At 39.6% G+C, this 22,274-nt stretch overlaps 1 protein-coding gene across 8 annotated transcripts in view; it reads right to left on the bottom strand.

Moving 5' to 3' along the window:
• BCAT1 (branched chain amino acid transaminase 1) overlaps positions 1-21,447 on the bottom strand; it is a 41,515-nt gene extending 20,068 nt beyond the window's left edge. For 4 of the 8 annotated variants that reach the window (XM_074163597.1, XM_074163589.1, XM_074163619.1 and 1 more), the window contains exon 1: positions 2,986-3,174. In XM_074163597.1, coding sequence (XP_074019698.1) covers positions 2,986-3,096 — 111 coding nt within the window. In that variant the 5' untranslated portion in view covers positions 3,097-3,174. Of the gene's footprint in view, positions 1-1,739; positions 1,797-2,985; positions 3,187-21,381 lie in introns of those variants that run through there. The other 4 variants (XM_074163561.1, XM_074163570.1, XM_074163580.1 and 1 more) reach the window with 4 other exon arrangements.
• Between the last annotated feature and the right edge of the window lie 827 nt (positions 21,448-22,274).

The raw sequence follows: 22,274 nt of genomic DNA, 5'->3' as shown, positions 1-22,274 counted from the left end.
AAATTTGTAGCATGTGTTCGACTTGACTATTCCCTCACATCCTGGCTGATACCCAAGACTGAGCCAAAACAGTATTGTCCCTTACAGAAAAGATCTATAGAATGTAATTGTATAAGTTAAGAATTTTTAGAGCTCTGTCCATAACGTGTTTTGGTAGGAAACATAGCATAAGGTAATTAAGGGAACTCTGTTGCAGTTCTCGCTGTAGCAAAATCTTGGTCACTTATTTTCCCCTATGCTGTGGAAGGGGGCTTAGCTAGCATGAGAGACAGAGGCATCAGCCTTACACGAGAGGAAGAACACATGAAAATGTTTTATTTATACTTTACAGGAAACTTAAATTAATCATAATCATCCCATCAAACTGCAAAATGCAGATGACTGGTGTTGAAAATCAATTTACCAGAAACCTTTACCCCACCAGTGTCCTCCCAGCAGAATGCTCTACAGCACCTCTTAACCACAGCAGAAAACATATGCCCACAAAATATCTATAGCTATTTTCAGTTAGAGATTGATAATTTCCAATTATAGGCAGAAACCACATATATTATATCAGCTCACTAATATATACATATATACAGGTATTATTTGGATTAAGTATTAAAGGATCATTTATGCTTATAGACAAGGGTTCAGATTTTTAGAATTTATTTTCTAAAGCATTTCTTTGTACATTAAATTTCAGTGTAAGTTCTATGAATTTAACTGCATCACTACTATCAGTCTCCTCAGACTTCTCCTCCTGACTGTTCCACAAAAAATGGCTGTAAACACATTCTATGTGGTTGGAAGTCTACATATGCAGGTGTTTTATTTGGACAAACGAATCCTGTATTTGTGTATAAGTAATTTTAGTAGAATACGCACGGTTTCATTATTAAATTCTGTAAGATTTTCCGATAAGGATCAGTGAAATGCAATGTTTAGAAAGCTTTTGAGCAGCCCCATGACAGAGCTAGGTCCTTCCACATGACAAATTTTAATTGGGTTGTAACTGGGTTGCGGGAATCCCTGCAATTTTCCTTAGGCTACACGCCAACTATGTAGCAGAACTTCGAACTTTTTGCTTCCAACATTTATCTTACTCCTATGGCAATGCCAACCTTATTGAAAGCTTTGTACTCAGTTTTGAAAAAGAAACTGTTCCTAGGATAGACATTGTAGCTACAAGAAAACATGCTATCTTTAATAAAGGATGGCATAGCTGGTGATGTGGTTGATACTTTGGTACGATTTTTATTGGGTCAGTGACTAACACCACATTTCTGTATTGCTACTTTCTTATCACAGAACGGTTGTTTCCCCCCACCCTTCTCCCAAACACATTCACAGAACTTTTAATGAGAGGGAAGAGGAAGGAATGTTACTACTAAGATTTGACCAATGGTTTGAGAAAAGTAAGAATCACATCATTGCTGAAACACAAAGCCTTCTCAAGCTGTTAAATCTTTTTCTTCAAGAAGAAAAGCCTTTAACCTGCCAGAGCTCAGTAAAATCTTTCACCCATTAAAAAGGGAGACAGTGATGTGTTCCAGAACTGCTCAACTTGAATAAAAGCAACTGCTGTGGTTGCTTGATGGTTGCTTGCTACTGTGGTGTGCAAACAATATTAACTAACACCTTTACATCACAGGAGCTGGATCTGGAGTTCAGCAGATCCAGACTATCACACTGCATCATGGAGGGCAAGGAGAAAGGGGAGGGAATGCCAAATTCATCATTTTTGTTATACCCACTGTGTATTCATTGAGCCACAGCATTGGCACCAGATTCTCCTCTGTCTGTCCTCTTGGCTAGAGGAAACGTGATGCAATAAGGGTAAAAGAATAACAAATGGGAAAAAAAATAAGAGCATATTCATGTTAGCAATGATTTCAGACTGGGCCAGAGGCCAAGCATTAAAGCAATATGCTACTAAGAGTGAAATATAGATTTGGGACTCCAGCGTGGTTTCTTACTTCGTGGGCAGATCAAGAGCTGCAGCCTTAGTCACAGGGGCCTGTTGTAATTTGCACAGGACCTTTGGAGGCTTGGTGACAACAAAAAATGGTGAAGGCAGGGGCTCAGGGACAACAAGCAGGGAAAATCTTGATCCTTCCCTTACACCAGTGGTTAAAAAAAAAACAAAAAACAAAAAACAAACAAACAAACAAACACTAAAAAGAAAAAAAGGAAAAAGAAAAAAGGAAAAAAACAAACAGTAAAAGAAGCTCAAGTAACTCCGCTATCTTCAGTGGAGACACTCCCACCCACCCAGAAGTGGGAGGAGAAGCAAGCTTCCATTTCAGCATATGTGCCCTACCGAGGCTCTCACACAGGTGTGAGTATAGCCAAAGCTGCTCTGGAGACACAAAAGGCAGCTTTAGACAGTAAGCAGCTAAGCACGGAAACTCTTAACCACGCTGGTTTCCGACTTCACATTTCACTTTCCGAAGTTCCTTGCTGTATATTCTCTGCTTCAATAGACTTGTATATTCTGAATGCATCAGATCTAGTTCGGAGCTCCCCAGACTTGTTCAGAGTTGTAAACAAGCATCTGTCTAGTCTGTCCTGCAATTCAAGCTGTGAACTTTTAAAACCACTTAAAATAACATTCCCAAGGTGCATGTTCAGTCCCCAAATTAAAGCTACTCATGGAATCTCACACGGTCTTATTCAGTGCTTCATTAAGTTACATCAGAGACAGTAATTGGACCGATCCACTGCCAGTGAACTAGAATGCTTTCTCAAATGAACTTGTCACCACACAAGAAAGGGCTCACCTTCACTAGGCTAGAAAGTTAAGTGAACTGGAATCCACAGGCCAGAGCTGCTTCTGAGTTATACTAACATAAACATAGCCCTGTTGTCTGGAAGGACATCAGTTAACAAAGCAAAGTGTAACTCAGTACTTATACACGGTGGCAGTCCTTGTATTACAAAGCTATGGCTTCAAGTGCTAATGAAACAAAATAGCAGTTTCCAAATCTATTCAGTACTCACTTCTATAGCATAGTGCAGAGACGAGGAGGCTGGATGCAATGAAAGGTTCCCAAGCGGCTTAATATAAGGTTTCTCCCATCCTGAAGCCAAGGACCATTCAATTGTCAGCATGTTATCAGTGAACACAGTTCCAAATACCAAACCATTAGGGTCTGGTTTTTCCTTGAAAGTTGTAGCTGGGGTGATAATCAAGTCTGAAGCCTGAAGGAACATGAAGACAAAAATGAAGCGTATAAAAATAATTAAATCAGACTGATTTAAAAATTACTCTGCATCAGTGAACATGGACAAATGAAATATTTTATCTGTGGGGACATTTAATGGCAGAACAGTTACAGGCAGCTAACCTCTAGGAAGCTGGCAAAGTATTCATACTGTGTACGCATACATACATATATATATACATATACACAGTGCCGTTTATACCAGAAGTAGTTAGCATATTTTGAAATACCGTTAAGTGGAGGAAGCAGTACAAGGGGTAAAACCAGAAAATTAGCAGATGAAAATTTCTTGGACATTTAGATTAACACATCTATACAAGTTCCAGAAACACCAGATTGCTGTACTTCAAAACATAAGCTGATCATCAGAAATTAATCCCCCTCACAACTAAGTAGATATGTTATGCCAATTTTCCTTTAATGCATAAAACCAATGCGAGAGATCAGAGCCAGCAGTCAGCAGATTACTTGGGCCACATTAGCTTATTTAATCACATTCATATTTTCCTAGAAAGATCCCATTAGGAAAGAAGGCTAAATGTTTCCCTGCATCATTAACTCTAGAGACTTTCCCTTACAAGCCATGACTAGCTGCAGGAATGCAGCATAGTTTTTTGTACTGGTTTTGGCTGGGATAGAGTTGATTTTCTTTATAGTAGCTTGTATGGTGTGAATCATCATAAAGAACAGCAAGAGAAGAAGGAAAGCAGGATCTCTGGCATGTCACTCCCCTTTTATACATAGATAGGGGCTAAACAACTAGAGAGGGCTATGAAGTGGGCAGAGTCTTGATCCACCCTCTCCATTCTCTTTCTGTGTCTCATGAGGATTTAACCTGTGCCGGTCAGACAGGCGAGGAGGAATTCAACAAAGAATTGTATTTGAAGCTCCATTTTCCTTCCTAACTTGACTCAGAAAGCACCGACCCTTATTAGAGACCCCCAAGGGAAATCTTACTCCTCAGTGTTGGGCACATATAGAATAGACTGGAATACTAGTAGTGTAGTTCAGGTAGTTCAGGTTATTGGTCAAATGTTTTGCACGTGCAGTAAAAAGGCAGTTCTGCAAAAGATATCTCTGATTTGACTTTTCAAGCTCAGCACGCATTTTGCAAAATGAGAAAAAATTAGTCGCAAGCTTTTGAAAAAGAACACACACCCCTGTCTTTGTAAATGACCTAATTTTCAACATGTCTTTAATCAACAATGGCCTATTTTTTATTGGTTAGTTGGTTTTGGTTCAGGGTTTTTTTTGATTTATTTTTTTCCTTGCTTAACGGCTTAGCTGTGAAATAAACTTAGAGCTGGAGCTCATGCACAGCTAAAAGCTTGTTTCAAACTATCTCCAATTATAGGGCTTGTCTAGATATTACAGTGCATTAGCCTGGTTGAACTAATAGATAATCTGATGAAACAACAATTACTCTTCTTAACTCTTTAGAGTACCCTTTATCCTGCTGACAGTAAATGTGCCAATGCGAAAAGCACTACGTAGTGATGTCCTAAAAATAAAAATGAATTTTACCTGACAACCTCTTATCACGCGCTTTGGGAAATAAGATATCACAGAAAAGCGTGGATCAAAACAAAAGCCATAAAGGAGTGTTTGCAATTATCCACAACGCAAGACTCTGCTCAGGAAAACACTTATGCAGGAGCAGGATGTCAATGGGGCATATGTAAGGATGTAGAACACACTTAAACTCTTTGCTTTATCTCTGGACAGAATCACAGCTTTCAAAGAACTCCCACTCCCAGTGAGCAGCCACTGCACCAGCCAGTCAAGGCTTCTGTCTGATCTCAGCTCATTTTCGTTAAGGTAATTATCTTTACAATAAACTGGCCTGGGCACCAGAATTATCACACGGAGGCTCATCCCCTAGAACTCCCATCAATGTGCTGATTTCTGCTTTTATGCCTCAGTTTTCCACTTCCTCAGTTGTGGTAGCACAACTAGTTGAAAGGCAGCACTATAAAACCGCCTGCTAAGCTCATCTGGGCTAACAAATAGCTTTTACTTTAAGGATGGGGAAAGATTTTGACGTGGCTCGTCTCACAGGCCCACAAGCACACGTAGCTGGAGCAGCAAGCTGCTGTCACAAGTGAAGAAACACGCTCACTTTGGAGCATTTGGGCTTTCTTTGACCCAGTTTTGCCACCAAAGATATTTCTGCAGCTTTGGAGACCTGTGGTTCGAGAGAGCCTTGGACAGTCTGTCATGTGAGTGATAATTCAATAAAATTATGGTGATCAAATACAAGCACACTGTTACACTCTAATGATTAATAGAAAGAGGGTCGCAGAACCTGAGTCCCTCCTATGCTGGCTCACTAGAGATAAGAGGTGGGCCAAGTGTTCACTCCTGCAAGTTCAACAGAGCAGGTACTGCTGTGTGGTAGGTGGTCACACAGCAGCGCCTGTGGCTCAGAGCAGTAGCCCACACCGCTTAACTCTCAGCCCCCACAACTGGGGACTTCCTGCAGTCACAAACAGAAATCCCCGGACTGGATTTCAGGTTGAGTCACTTGAAGGCAGAAAGACTAGAGAGGTAGGTAGCTATGATGCTTCTCCAGAAAGGAAGCAAATAGCTTCTGGATCACAGAGCTTCCTGGAGCTGCACACTCTGAACAAGGAGCCTGCCTGCTGTTTCTGGGCATGTTTGGTTTGGAAAAGAGGAGGCTGAGGGGGGACCTCATTGCCCTCTACAATTACCTGAAAGGAAACTGTAGAGAGGCGGGGGTTGGCCTCTTCTCCCAAGGGAATAATGACAGGACCAGAGGAAATGGTATGAAGCTGCGGCAAGGGAGGTTTAGATTAGATATTAGGAAGAATTACTTTACTGAGAGAGTGGTCAAGCACTGGAACGGCCTGCCCAGGGAAGTGGTGGAGTCACCATCCCTGGAGGTATTTAAGAAACGTGTAGACATGGCTCTTCAGGGCATGCTCTAGTGCCTGGGATTGTTGGTTTGTGGTGGGGTGTTGTGTGTGAGATTATGGGTGTGGGGTTTAGTTGGTGGGTGCTTTTTTTTTTTTTTTTTCTTTCTGGTGTGGGGGTTTTTTTTGTTGTTATTGTTGGGGGGTTTTTTTGTTTTGTTTTTGTGTGGGTTTGTGTGTGTGGTTTTTTTTTCTTTTTTTTTTTTTTAATGTGGTTGGACTTGATGATCTCAAAGGTCCCTTCCAACCACTAAGATTCTGTGATTCTGTGATTCTGTGATTCTCATTTCTTTCAGCATTTATTCAGGCATTTTGCAAACAGCTGACTCAACAATATCAGGTACAACACTTGACCCATAACACTTCCTTCAAACAACAGTAGGAACACCCCGCAAAAGACCACAAATATAAGCTAAACTGCACAGACCAGTAGGGCAACAACAGGAAACTGGCAAAAAGACAATTTTCCTGATCCTTATAATCCTGTTAAGCTCACAGGAGATGCGTTTAAGATTTATTTTTTTTTGGCCATTACATTATTGAGACCCTTTCTTAAGGCTCTTCCACCTTATTCATTCTATTGTATTTTTTCTCCCTCTTTTTACCAAGCAGTGAGTAGTGCAAGTTAACAGTGTGCAAAATCACCTGAATCTTTCAGAATCCTAATGCTTTTTATGTCAAGACACCATCAAGAGCTGCAATACATTCAATCTTTTTTTCCCGTGGAGGGGTATAGGAGTGGGGGAGCTGGAGAACCCTCCCTTGGATTACTCTCTCCCACAGTGTGGTCTGCAGCATGAAGTATTGCCAGCACCCTCAACCTCTTTAGGTCCCTGACTGATAAGACCTCCTACTTAACACTTCCTTGGCCCACAGACCCTTTTGGCTTAACTTGTCCCAGCGTTTTGTGGTGCTGTTCAAGCAGCACTAGCAGGAGGGAAACCAAACACTCAGAAGAACCCGCACAAAGAGAGCAGAGCAAGGCCAGGTGCCTAATACCAGGGGTACTGATTAAGTATCAATGCCTATTTCTTTAATATCCTTCATTAAAAAAAGTTATCACAGTGCTACCATGGTATCACCTATGACCTTTATAAACAGCAATTTGTTTCTTTCCTTTGTCAACAGCCCTGAAAGCAGCACTAAGGATGCATTAACACCCGTCCAGATCTCTGCTGTTTGTACTGCCAATACAAAGGGCAATTTTCAACGAGGTTTGTTTTGCTTGGTTGGTTTATCCACATGCTCTCAAGCACCTTCTATTGCTGCTGCCTAATAAAACCATTAAACTGGAAGGAGAACCGGTAAACACAGGAACAAAAAGGATAAGGGAGATAAAGAAAGAAACAGATGTGGCACACAGTCTATTGAGTGCAGCTATTTGGCCCCTGTTGCCTAAAGTAAAATGACAAAGATGTATTTCCAGCCCTGCAAACTTTGCACCTCAGCAGTACAGTACGTACAAGATATATGTGCCTAGGTCCCAGCCCAGGGCACTCCAGTGCAAGTAAAAGGAAGATTGCCCAGATTGCCCTGCCTGTGGTAGGCAAAAGGGGACAGTGAGGAAGGCAGTTGAATACTGTTGATTTTCAGGGCTTCTATAGCAATGCTACACCTACAAACAGCCACTGTCTAGGCCAGACACACCTTTTGAACAGCCCCTCATCTGAAAAGTGCCTGCTGATTCCAATGTAACTACTTCCAGAGTGAAGCTTTATCCAGCCCAAGCAAAGAAGATATATTGTGACCTCCTGAAACTGAAATTAATCATTTGATCAAAACAGATCTTGTCAATTACGAGCTAGGTCAAATCAAAAGTGATGTGCTGGTCGGTGTCAATTTTAGCCAAAGCTGAGACATTCTGGTGCCTCTAGCCAAGATGTCAGTTCAATGCTTATTCTACCCAGCCTTTGCAATAGCCTCAAGTGGATTTGGAGCCGACAGCAGCCTTTGGCCAGAACTGCTACTCTCATTACTACAATCCTACCTTTCTTACCATAGAGAGCTGCCTTGGGTAGGTGCAGATGGCGACTAAATATTTTGTTCTACTCTTTCCATCAAGTTTTGCCAACGCCTTCCCAAATGATGCCTGGCTGCAGTTATTTTCACTGTGCTGAAACTACTAGACTATAAGCAGTAGGTTGAGCAGCTGTAACAGGTGTAATTCATTTGACATACCCAAACTTTTCTAAACACTGTGCTGAGCCGAGTATTTCTGAGTAAAAGCAGAACTGGCAGCCTCAGCTGTAAAAAAACTTACAAGTTACCCAACTGTAACAGCAAGTTTCAGCAGAGATCCTCAAGACATCAACTCAGTGAGACTGACTGTAATCTATACAGATGAAATAAGTAACCGCCCTGACTTGTAGTCAAGGTGATTCATTCGAGATCACAAAGCAACTGCAATTATTATTTTCTATTACTTATGCAGAGTTTGTAAGCATATCCTAGGAAAGACCAGGGACTTCTGATGCAATAGCAGACATGGAAGCGTAGGCAAACTTGAATATCTTGGTTTTGCCCTTGCACTTGTGAACAGCAAAATGTGGTTGCAGAAGCAGAGCAAATTTTGAGGAGGAGAGAGATTACAAAGAGCGTAAGGAATTACTATAAAGGGAAAATATAACAAAGCGTAGCCAGGGGGGATTGAAGAGAAAGAGGCTTGGACTAGACAGAATGGTTTTGGGGAGGGCTCCAGGAATGGGGAAGTTGTTTTCCTGCAGTTCAGTCCTTATGGCTGTTGCACCTTCATCATTGCTTTTAAGCTCTCCCCAGCACACACATCTCTATCTCAGGAAGTCATTATTTCTGCTGGAGCAGCTACTTTCACCCCACAATGTCTTCTGCCTGGCCTCCTGAACCTGAGGTTCCTCCTATATGACAGACTGAGAAGAGGTTCGTGCTGCCAGAGAGAAGCAGTGGTGGACAACTAGGCTGAGGTTGCTAACGAGGCTGAATAAAGTGTCTTGTTCACCTTTGGAAGCTGAAACCCTTTCTTGTTATAAACAAGTTTGGGGTTTTTTTTGCCTTGCAGCCAATGAGCCAGCTACCACCTTTCTCCTGCAACTCATTCAGCTCTATCGCTTTCCGGATGTTGAGCTGCAGGTGGCAGAGGATTGCTCCCCTTTTCTTGGTGACCTGAGCAGTGATCCCAGCTGGCTGGAGAAACTCATCCATTAGATATTGCAGCCCAGCAGCCTCATACAGCAGGGTTCAGGCTACTTACTATAAGTTGCACATAATTGCTCCTGTAGAGCAGCTACTATGAGCAGCCCACAGGGAACTGCAACCTGATCCAGGAAGAGCCTTCACCACATGGGCGTGCTTTCTGTAGGCAGACATCATGAATCATGCTTAACAGCTAATACTGCACACAAAACAAAAGGCTTGTGCCAAACTACTGCCAAACTCTGTGAGGAATCAGGGATGACACACCAACTCCTCCATCAGTGGTACCAGAGCAGACAGCAGCAGTGCTAGGTGATGCAACTAGAAAGTAGGAAAATGCTACGGAGGCTGTGTGTGGTGTTAGGGCAACTAGTACTTTTCTCCTCCATTGGGACAAAATAAGCAATCACCTATTCTGCCTATTCCTAAACCCTTTCTTAGAAATAGAAATATTGAATACTGCTCCAGTAGATGAAACCAACTGCAACCTCTTCTAGCTGGTGTTGTTTTGTCTAGTTTGTCTGACTTACTACCTCTTAGCTCTATCCACTAATCACTAGCTGACACAACAGCAGCATCTACTTGAGTTTAAAAAGAGATTTATGTCCTACAGGCCGTGGGTAAACCAAGGTCTGTGGTTTTTTGTTTCTTTTCCCATCCCACCTTCTTTGGAAAAGAGTGCTGGTTTTCTGGGGCAGAGGCTACTGCTTTCTGTATAGGGCTAAGCCCTGTACAGCTCTGATCACAATAATAAAGTCTGTAGTAGAAACAGTATGAACAATAATAATTCTGTCAACTCAAAGCAGAATAAGATTGAGTTAAATACATCCTTAGAATCCTGTTATTAGCTTGTAAGTATAAAAAGTAATATTAATGTAACCTATCCTATAATCCCTTTACCATCATTACTATTTTAAATTTACAGCAGAGCCTAAGGCTTGAAAATGGAAAGTGTGCCAAGACATAATAAGATTTCAGCAGGAAGAAAGCCCTAATCTTCCTACTACAAAAAAATAAAGAGAAACAAAATATAACAAAATATCTTCTGCAACCCCAGGGAAAATACCCAGAAATCTTTCAACATAAAGCTTCCCTGAGACTTCATCTGACAATATGTTAGCACATGTGATTGGACTGGGGCCTGGAATCATTGCATCAGGTTGACTGTACACTGGGTAACAAACCACAGAACAAATGACAAAGCAAAAGGGAGTCAAGGCTCTGAATCAGTTGTGAGTCAATCATCACAGAAGTTACAGAAAATATGGCTGAAAGGACTTTGTCTAATCCGTCCTCTGCAAGGCATCTTCTTAGACTATTCATTACAGATATTTATCAAATATTTGTCTAATGAAAGACTGAGCTTCTGCTACACTCTGCAAGCAATGGGAAAAAAAGGAGAAGGGCACAACATTACTGTTGGCTTCTTTAACCTTTCCCCTGACCCGATGGATGCTCCAGCTCTGATGCAGGAATGTTTGATTTGAAGCAGTAGGCAGGGAAGTAAACCTGCTCTCACAAGAGAATAGATAAGGGATTGGAATGGACATAAACTTCTTGCCTTGGAGAATGAAAATAGCACCTAGGGCAGCAGCACAGCTCAAAATGCAGTCTGAAGCTCCTAAAATGTGCCAGAAGGGAAATAAAGATGTTGGAAAGCTGCAGCCCAGCTAGACTGTAGAGAAAACATTGAAGGAACAAATCTTGCCCTACAAAACACTCAAGCACATGGATAATACATAATATTGTTGATTTCAACAGCAGTAATTAAATTTTAAGATTTTTTCCATATGTCACTGAAATGTTGCCCTATACCTACACCCACTGATTTGATCCAAAACCTATTTAAGTTAATCAAGACCCTTTCCTCCATCTTTGTAGGAATTTGGATTGTAAGGGAGGCAAAACTACCTGAATCTCACCCCTTTCTACTGCTTCAGGAAAACTAAATGGACTAGTAATGTTTTGGGGTTGGTTTTTTTTCTCTTACTTATTAGTCTGTTCTCCATTGACACACATTTCAGAAGCTACATATTTTTACAGTTAAGAAAGATGAAAATGGGGTTCCTACAGATCCTAAGGAAACTTTCTACCTGATATTAAGGAAATCTTAAGGAAAGCATCTACATGATTTTAATGGGTCTATCTCCTCTAGTCCAGCAAATGGTATTTTTCAGATGTACAGAAAACAGTCATCTACTATCTCACCTATCAAAGAATTATATAAAATATTTCATATATGACTATCTTATTAAAATATAAACCACCAAGATGCTGATAAGACTATTAAACATAGGAACAGAAACTGGACATATTATTACATTTTGGTCATATAAACTGTTTCTGTTTGCTAACAGCTATTCCAGTTAATTAAGTGGGGTGATCAGAAAAGTGTGAATAGGGAGGAAGCATGAGCAAGCTTTAAGGCAGTCATTGCACTGAACTGAAAAACACATTGCTGTAGCTCACTGTTCATGCTGGTCAGGTTAGCTATATAAAAATCCTCTTTGGCCATGCAACTGCACTTCATGTCTGCAATGTAGATGTACCTGAGCTTTTAATTAGAAAGAAGCAATTCCATATAGAATGAAAAGGGAAATCACAAACTGCAATTCAGTAATAGCCCAATTCCTTGCACAGAAAGTCCTCTCATAGACTCATACTCAAACATTTCCATAAATACAAAACTAGGAGCATTTTTCACTAAAGGAACACATTGATTAATTACACTATTAATATTATTCACTACTAGTATATACTGCTTCTTCTTAAAAGATCTGGCAGCTTGGTTAATGCAATTCCTGATGCTGTGCTGCTCCTTGCCTCACAACCACTGTATTTCTTTATTGTAGCATAAACACAACGTTCCATTTTTAGAAAGAGTTTGCCTGGGAGAAGGTTTGAGCCTAACACAAGCTGAGGGCTCACACTGGCCTGAAACACAAAACTGGAATAGAGAGATCTGCGACATTTCACCAACACCACATTTCTGTACAGCAGCACAGTGTTTTAGATGTTCAAATAATGCTCTATGAAAACAAAACTTATCAATTTGGTCCACAAAGATTTAAGACACTATTGTCTCCTGGTTCAGGAAACACTGTAACTTCTATTCCACACCAAAAAAAATTGAAACAAAAAATGAGATATTTACATTTAAGCTTTTCTAAAAAAGTAGCCATATTGAAGGAAGAAATGAATCGCAAACTAAATTTCAGACAAACAAGCTGGAAATATTTTGCCTAAGTAGCCTGACCAGTCACAAACGTGTTACGTGGAATAGCCGAGAATAGAATCATAATCTCACACGTCCAAATCCAGAGCAGTTGCAATTAAATCTTCTTACCCTGATTTTAATAAGCTTGCAGACATGCAGGAAATTGGATTCATGGAATGAAGGCATTCAGAATTTACCATTTCATATAGAATTTTAGAAACTTTTGGGAATATAAAATGCTTTCATGGTACAGTTTCTTACATATAGGTTACAGGAACAGTTCAAACATTCAGTTAACCACACCTGCCCTTTCCTCTTGTCCCATCTCCCTCTCACAATGGTAGACAGAAGGTAAACTTACAGACTGCTATGAATTTCAGTGTTTGATCTGCCACTGAAACTGCCACATTTTGCCAGTTCATTTCATTCAGTACTTTCCTAGAAATGGGAACTAAGTATGGGATTAAGATAAAACTCTTCCAGCTCTCTAGACTGTTAGTTCATGAGAGTTGGGGTAGAAAGACAATTTCAAAAGCAAGCAGAAAGGCCAAATTGTAGCCTTGCTAAATTGTAGCTCCTATTCATGTGTGTTCAGCAGAAAAGCCATTTAATATCAAGTCTGTGGACCTGATATCACAATGACATTAAAATTCAAGAATTCCTGGAAATAGGTATGGACACCATAGATTTTGTAAATTTTTGAGTCAGATACTTTCCCTTAGGAATGATTGTATGGTGCTAAAGCCCTGCATTTTAAAAGCAATTCTTCATCTTGGGAAAAATAAATCCAGGAAAAGATACAAGTCAAATGGAATTTCCAAAATTTTGGTACAATTTCAGTGCTTTTAGAGACACCAACTATATCTTAAGTTTCTAGTTAAAAAGAAGATAAAGTATCGCTTTCTTTGCACTATAAATCAACTCAGCCAAACTGTCCCCTGGCTGTTTTTTCTAGCATCTTCTTTTTATCTTGGCTAAAATGTCCTGTTATTTGCTGAAGACAATTAGCTTTATTTGCAAATCCTACAGCTTCAGATAACGGGACCATCAGTTTCTCTACTACAGCTTAGAAAACCTATTTGCTAAAAGCCTGCCGACTATTTGAAGGACATTACCCACCTGAAGAGAAACACTGAACTATGTGCCACTAACCTAAAATTAATAAAGCTGCCACAGATCTCAAATGCCACATTATAGACAGGCTCCCAGTGGCACGAGAAACCTAATTGCAGAGTGATGGGAAATCATCCCTTAATGTACCATGGAAGAATCATGGTGAATTTTTTTTTCACAGCACTGTCGTTGCTCAGTAGCATTTCTTGGCTACTATGACCCTGTATCAGTGATGCTACTGCTGCTACTCTGTGATAACAAGCTTGATTTAGAACCATGGTTGTGCCAAGTAGAGCCATGAGCAATACTAAGCTGCATTAGTGTACCCTCCACCACCTGTGCTTGCAACGTCCGTGGTCTCCTTCAGGAAAGCTGCTTTCTCCTAGCAACAACCAACCACTGAAACATTCATTAACACATATTGGGCTTTGTTTCTTCTCTCTCTTATCAAAACAGGACACTCAACTGTAAGTGCACTGTGTGTTGATCATTACTGTGACCTAGACCCATACTAACTGGAATGAAAGCAGCAGATATGGCAGTCAGTCTTGCCCAGCTGTTATTAGTAATATTCAAAAGAGTTTGTGCAATGCCTGTGTGGATGCAGAATACCACAGAAACCACTCAGCGCTCAGTCCTCTCTGTGCTATAGCTCTTTTCCCTCTTGGCAGATGACGATAAAGGAATGGATTTGATTGTAAATCACCTGAAGTAATTCTGCAGCATATGCATACCCTACTAGGAGGCATAATCAAGTAATATGAAGGCACTGAGATCTAATAATATTATTACTCACCAATCTTTTTTTGATTCAACACATGACAAAAGCCACATCATTTTATTGCCCTTGATAAAAAGGTAGAGTGAATAGACTCAGCTGAAATTAAGATAAAATCAGAATGACCTTTTCTAAAGCAATGTGCGGTCCACAAATGCTAGATACTGTTATGACAACCACAGAATTGGCCTCTAGCTTGGCATATTGATCTAACAGTGGATACAACTATGTACTTCCATGGAAATTATACCGAGATGCCCTACCAAATGGTAACTGACAGAGTTTTAGCTTAGGACATCAGAAAAATACATTTTCTTAAAGAGAGTAGTGCAGCAATGTACTTAACAGACAAAGCCACAGCTGACCTGATCTGGTGCTGATAAGAGTCCCACTTTCAGAGGGAGGATGGACAAGATAGCCTATGGTTCTAAAACACAAAATATTTGGAGATGTCTTATTGTGTAATGTTATACATACACACACATAGATATCCAATTGATCATCTTTCTTTTACTGCTTCAAGACAGTTTATATAAAAACAGCTTTCCTATATGCACATTTGGGGGAGCTACTGCTCATCACAGCATCAAATATTGGTAAATTTCTGTAATAAATTTTTCCCCATACAACTTAACATAAACATGAAGGAAATGTCCTGATCAATCAAAATTTAAAATGGGGTCTAATGCAGAATTTAAAAAGGAAATGCAGGGCATTCTCCTAATAACTCCCCCCCAGTGCAACCCCCACCCCCCACCTCAAAACCACACAAGAATCAACAGCTGCAACACGACAGAAGCCTCACTGAGTGCCCATATGCTTTGGGAGGTAAATAATTCATTGATGTCAGTAGAAAATGACAAATTGAGAACAAGCTGGAGAGGAAGAGATGTGAAAAATATATAAACCATGTAAACTGCTTTATATTTGTTAGCTTTGTACATAATGTGGTAACTACAATGCATACATGTCCTCGTTCCAAAAACATTTCAGCCTTCCCTTGATCCATATGCTTTGAGCATCTCAGAAGCTTTCATTTATAAAATGAAAACACAAGAGAAGTGCTATGTACTTCCTAAAGTCTTCAAGGAAATTTCCCTGTGTAACTCTAATGATGTGCCAATGTGATAAAGTCAATTAGTTCAGATTTTAAAAAGAGGTTTAGAAAAAAAAAATCAGACTATTCTTATTTTATACATTTTTAGTCTTTGCACTGGAGGGGAAGAAAGAAAATTTGGTGAATAAACAATTTTCATTTTTAAAAACACAGGGTTGGAAAATTGTTTATTCTTTATCTCTTCCATCAACCTTTTCACATATATAATATTTTTCTAAAATAAACCTTAAAACTGTCTAATATCTCAAAATGGATTGGTCCCTCTCCCAGTTCCCAGAGTAAGGAATCCAATATCCCGCTATGTTTGGCTCAAATTATAGATGCACTTGAGTTTCATTAGTATAAACATGGTAATGAATCACAGTAATGTAGTTTCTTCATTAAACACAAAAAATGCAATAATTAATCAGGTTTTCCTTTTCTCCACAGAAAAAAGGAATTTTTCCAACTCTAGCATACACTTTAGAACAAGAAATACTGCATACTGCAATAACATTTAACCTGCATCTTAACTGCAAAGATTGCTCCTGTAATACTACCTTATTTATAATTTTAATGTTTCCAGGGTAAGACCTGTTCTTTATCTTTAATGTTATTGCATTATTTGTCAAGAATGTGAAAACAAGGCAGAGAATCAGAATCAGCACAGTATGTTTTGCATAGAGCCAACCAAGTCCACAGTCATTTCATGCAAAGGCTACATGTTTTAAAACATGCAACTACAGGTTCTATTGTAAGGAGCAACTGTATTTGTGTGAAGAGACCTCCAAGAACAAGATCAATGTCTCTAAAATTTTTAACTGGCAATCTCTCAATTTGAACCACAAATGCCTGCACTGGAAATAAATTTTCGGTTTCTTTGTACTTCATCCAGAGGGAAGATACACTACATATTTAGATTATGTGGAAAAACTGTCAGAGATTTTGGTTGTTTATTTGTAGCTTCTACCTACAGCACGGAAATCATGTTCTAATTTGTGCAATACCTAGCACAATGTCAGCTAGGTCACGGCTTGGACTCTAAAATGTTATAGCAATGCAAAAAAGAAAATACCAAAACATATATCATTACCAAAAGTTCACTATATCCAGCATCATATCTCACAAAGCTTGACATGAGCTAGCTTCAAACTGGAAGCCATGCAAGCGTATTAGCATAGCACTGTATTCAGTCTAGCAAGTCCAAGATCTCGCTGGGGGTTATTAGTTTGAGCACAGCACTGCACTAACCTGCCTATATTGCTTCCAGCCTGCCAAGGGCTCACATCCCACTGGCTCAGAGCCTGGGAAGATTGGGCCTGTCTGCAGAAGACTGTGAGGGAACACTCAGTTATTTAGACTAACATAAGGAGCCATTCAGATACAGAAGCTCCACTTAAGCATTTTTCATTCCACTACCACAAGTCTTCATATTAGCAAGTCAATCCAGATCCACTTGTAAACTCCAGTTACTTTATTCTGCTTTGGCATAGCAGACTAGCCAGTATGCCCTCAAAGGCCTGCATCATTTTGGTACACTAAATAGGCCCTTAAAAATTAAAACAAAAGAAGTGAACTTTGCACCATGAAGATGCTCAACATAGCTTCAGATCACTGAAACACAGAGAAACATATTAGGAGTAGGTAATACCTTCTTAAAGCGTTCCATGTATCAGTCTCTCAAAGAGAAAATGTATACCATGACAAAAGGTTACCTAAAAACTAAAATCATCTTTCTTGATATGAATTGATAACATGAGGAAAAGGCAATTACAGATGCCTTTAGTTTCCTAAGAGCAAGTATTATGAATTCAAAGTCAGAGCTAATACATACATTAAAAGAAACTAAATTAGAATTACGTATGGAAATAGACTACTACATTATCCAAATAACATTCATTCTGTCTTGTGACAGTACAATAAGCAGAATGAATGCATTACAGAAATTACCAGATTTTTAATCATAAACAGTAAGTCCCTTAGACATAACTGTGTGCTATTTCCTGGTATTACTGAATGCAAAAAAAAAAAAAAAAAAGTATAAGCACAAAACCAGAAATGTGCTCTCCTTTATTCAACATTCCAAAATGCATTCAGTGGTACAAAGGATGACTGCACTTTCCATTACTGGTTTCATACTCCCCTCCTAGAGGTCCAATGCTGGCAATAGGCAAAAAACTACAAGTATAACTTCTTAAGTTATGGTCACAAACCACAGCTAGTTATTTAAATAAATAAGTATGTGCATACAACCCGGGGAGGGAAGAAGATTTCACTCTAGTGGAAGGAGCTGAGTAGATGAATCCTGGAGATTTGACATTTTCTACAATACAGGAAACTCTAGCATAATCCCTGTTTCCTTCGATGTTTTTTATCAGTTCCAAGATCACTGGTGATGTGTCAACTCTAAATGCGATACATTAAGTATCTTGCAAATCATAGGCCTGTCAGGATGGGATTTTTAACTGCAGAAGTGAGTCAAATTAAGGTAATTTAGTAGCAGTTAAAATTAACAAAGTGCCAATTCTGATCTATTGACTTAAGAGAAGCCTATGAGAACGAAAACAGTGAGCAGATAGCAGAGGCGCTCACTGCTTGCTAGAAGCTGTAGGTAGCATTCATTCCTTCCCTCCCAGTGTCTATAGGGAGTGTCCGAGTCTCTACTTTTCCAAGTCAGGCAGGAATTGCAGTAAAATTCAAAGAAGCTCGCCGCACCTAAAAAGCACAGCACTGCATAGAATCATAGAATCATAGAATCGTCCAGGTTGGAAGAGACCCTTGGGATCATTGAGTCCAACCATCTACCCTACACTACAAAGTTCTTCCCTATATCATATCCCCCAACACCACATCTAAACGGCTCTTAAACACATCCAGGGATGGTGACTCAACCACCTCCCTGGGCAGCCTGTTCCAATGCCCGACCACTCTTTCTGTGAAAAATTCTTTCCTAATGTTCAGTCTAAACCTACCCTGCTGGAGCTTGAAGCCATTCCCTCTCATTCTGTCATTAATTACCTGTGCGAAGAGACCAGCACCAACCTCTCTACAGTGTCCTTTCAAGTAGTTGTAGAGAGTGATGAGGTCTCCCCTCAGCCTCCTCTTCTTCATACTAAACAGTCCCAGCTCCTTCAACCGCTCTTCATAGGATTTGTTTTCCAGGCCCTTCACCAGCTTCGTGGCCCTCCTCTGCACTCGCTCCAGCACCTCGATATCTCTCCTGTAGTGAGGTGCCCAAAACTGGTCATAATACTCCAGGTGTGGCCTCACCAGTGCTGAGTACAGGGGCACAATCACCTCCCTACTTCTGCTGGTCATGCTGTTTCTAATACAAGCCAGGATGCTGTTGGCTTTCTTGGCCACCTGGGCACACTGCCGGCTCATGTTCAGCCTCTTGTCAATTAGAACCCCAAAAAGCATTCAAAAAAAAAATGTTTTCAGAGGGCTAATCTGGCACTCTAACGTTGGGCAGCATCCACTTTAAGCAATGTGTTTTGTGTAAGCATAAACCAAAACCATACCCTGTTTTCTACATTCCCACAATCTTGGATTACTTAGGTTACTGGCACAAAATTGGAGCTTTCTTCAGCTCAGTCAGCCTCATGGGTCAGCTTGATTCCTTTGAAATATTATTAGCTATAGTTTCTGAAATTGTAACTGCAACTGTCTTCCACAGAAGTGTTTGTGAAATTCCCTAGAATGAATCCAGGTTATTTTATTTGCCATTGTCTGGTGTTATGTTTTCCTTCTTTTATAAAGTTTTTCTTTTTAATTCAACAACAAAGTTAAAGAGACTGAAAATAATTATTATAATGCATGACGCTGCGATCAGTACCTGTACTCCCATCATAACTTTCATACACACACCTGCCAGAGTACAATGGTTTTTTTCTAAAAAACTGTACCCCTTTCTGGTGACTGCAGCTAATCTTCAGAAACAGAGCCATAAGGCAGGAATGAAATTACAAATTAGGCTTCAGTCTGAGCCAGCTGTTTTTTCTAGTATTATTCCCTTTATGACCATCTGTCCCACCTGCTAATATATTTTTCCCCTCACACAGACTCTCCACTACAATGATTTGCCATTCTGGCTGACATAAAAGTATTGATGGAAAGGAAACTGGATTGAATCCAACTTTGTGGCACTCCACTTTGGAGCTTTGGTAAAGCACCTGCTTGACTGCTGGTATAATTAAAGATGGCTTAAGTCGGCTTTAGTTTATGCCCAGTTCGCCTACAACCCAAACACTATCAGAGTTTGTTGCCACTCTGTCTATCTTTGTTCTGGACTATGTCAATGAGTGGAAGGAAATAGCACAGTGTGGTTACACAAGAGTCTCCTCTCTGTAAAGCAATTTTTGTTTTTAAATACACTAGCACACTCTATCCTGCCTATTTATTAAAGGTGAAATCACAAAACAACTCTGAACTCGATAATTGTGAGTTCTTGGGGTTTCAAAACAGGTTGCATGCCTAGTTCTCCCAACATTTTCCAAATCAGACCTTTTGGCTGAAAAGTCATCCTAAATCTTCCTACTTGGGCAGAACTGCCAGAGAGACACAATGCAAAGAAATGAGGAAGAGAAGAACTGGGAAGGGCTGAGAATGAGGAAAAAGAAATTAAATGGCATGTTGCTACATGTAGTCATGGAGTCTCAAGAATTCTTTGCTGTTTGCAATGAGAAGAGCATCAGAATAACACTTAACATTTTCTGCAGCATTTATTTTCCATATCTGGATAAAGCCTGGCTATTAAAAGAGAAATAACTACTTAAGCATAATTCAGAAGACTGCCCAGCAGTGACACTGCCCAAAAAATCAGGAAGAACATGACAGTTACAAAACGTATCATTATAATTTCATCTCATGTACTGCTGACAATAGTCAGCAATAACAGGAAGGGAACTGCTGAAAAAGCACTAGTAAGGTCACTTTTTTCTGGGTACTATTTTTAAACACCTGCAAAATATACATGAGACTTTTTAAAGTTTGTAAAGCAGGGAGAGAGAGAGAAAGAATTATAGATGTGTGACATAAGGAATAAAGGCAAAAGAAGTCTAAAGGACGCAGAAGAAAAAGGGAATTGAAAGAAGCACATGCTGATGGGCTTTACATTTCCAACAAAAAATTAAAAGTTGACATCTGTGTCCATAGAGTGTTTAAAATGAGCTCTCAGTTACTAGCACTGCTTTCAAGAAGGAGGCAGAGGAAAAGTGTGGTATCGTAACTGAGCTCAGTTCTAAGCATAAGATTAAAGAAAAAGGAAAAAAAAAAAAAAAAAAAAAAACACCAAAACCGAGAGATTCAAATTCATGTCAGTTCCTGGCAGCTGCTCAGCATTGCCTATTATCATAGCCCTGTTTGCTTGTTGAGTGCTGATAATGTGCCAGAGCTGTGGTGTGGTTTGGAGTCCTGAGATCCTTAGCTCTGCAACTTTGAGGCCAGATGGAAAAACCTACTTTTGAACACCATTCATAATGCCAAAGTTTAACAAATAATAGAGCGTTACACAGACTTTTTTTGGAAAAAAAACCTTAATGGGGGGAAATCAATCTTTATTTCTATTGCTTTTGAAGCAGGTAAGAGTTAAAAATAAAATCACCTATACCGTTTTAATTTTTGCTTAATGACTACTAATCCTTTAGGTAGTACCTGAAATTATATTAAAGTTTTCTTGTAACATTCTTAATTTTTATATTGAAAATATTTTCAGCAAATACAACTTACATAATTATTTACAGAATTATGATGTTCAAGCGTGTCAGTAGCTATGAATGCCTGCACAACAATCACTGCCATGCTACAGATGCTGTCTGGCACCATCTACTGAAAAGCTTCAGACACTCATCTTTTAACAAACAACACACCTTGAAAGATTCGGTCACATGCTTTGCTGTTTCTCCCAAACATCCTCCAGCTGTGCACTCCTCCTGACAGCCCTAGAAGAAATAAAAATGGAGGAAATCAAATTCAATGCACATTGCAGAAAAGTTGATACACATTGAGTTAATTCTTTTTAGGGACAGATTGCATTGAATAACCACTCAGACTTTGTCATCAGTAAATATATTAGAAAGAACATTTTGGTAGTTTCTTAGCACAATTTTGTATCTTCTAGATTTTTAGTTTTACTTCAGTTGCATTATTTTGTGCAACTGTATTTCAGGGCCTTATAGGAGAGACAATGTCTTAGTTTAGATTATCGCTCTAAAGTGAGGAAGGGTATGGACAACACAACAAGTCTTTCATTCAAAGCTGAATAAATAAATTGTGTTTTTACTCAATTCCATCACATCCCACTTTCTCTAATAAAGCATCCACCTAACAGATTTGCTTTTGCCTTTTCTAAGAGAAGCTTGACTAGGCAGAATGGAAGAAAAAGGGAAATAGTTTTTGTTAAATCCTTCATGAAATGAAGACAGTGATAAGGAATCCCCATCTATATAAATATATAATCAGGGTATTTTGAATTACCTACTATGTTGAACTTAAGGGTTCTGCCAACTGACCATGCTAGAAAGGAACTGAAAGAAAAGGAGTTATAGTTCTAGGCATCCTTCTGTTCAACAACAGAAGGATAACACAGACAGATGCAAGCCATCTACCAAAAAGCAAGATCCCCAGTTTCCCCAGCACCAGGCTATCATCTTTGTGGACCTTCCTGCACTAGCTAGACCTTCCATGCCAGTGGCCAGTAAATGCATATTACACCCAAGAGAATGGAGCGAAGGAGACAAATGCAGCCCTGACAGCATTTCTT

This window comes from Numenius arquata, chromosome 2 (assembly GCF_964106895.1).
Source record: "Numenius arquata chromosome 2, bNumArq3.hap1.1, whole genome shotgun sequence".
Classification (NCBI taxonomy): Eukaryota; Metazoa; Chordata; class Aves; order Charadriiformes; family Scolopacidae; genus Numenius; species Numenius arquata.
The sequence above is the reverse complement of the archived record's forward strand: the minus strand, read 5'-3'. Positions and strand labels throughout refer to the sequence as shown.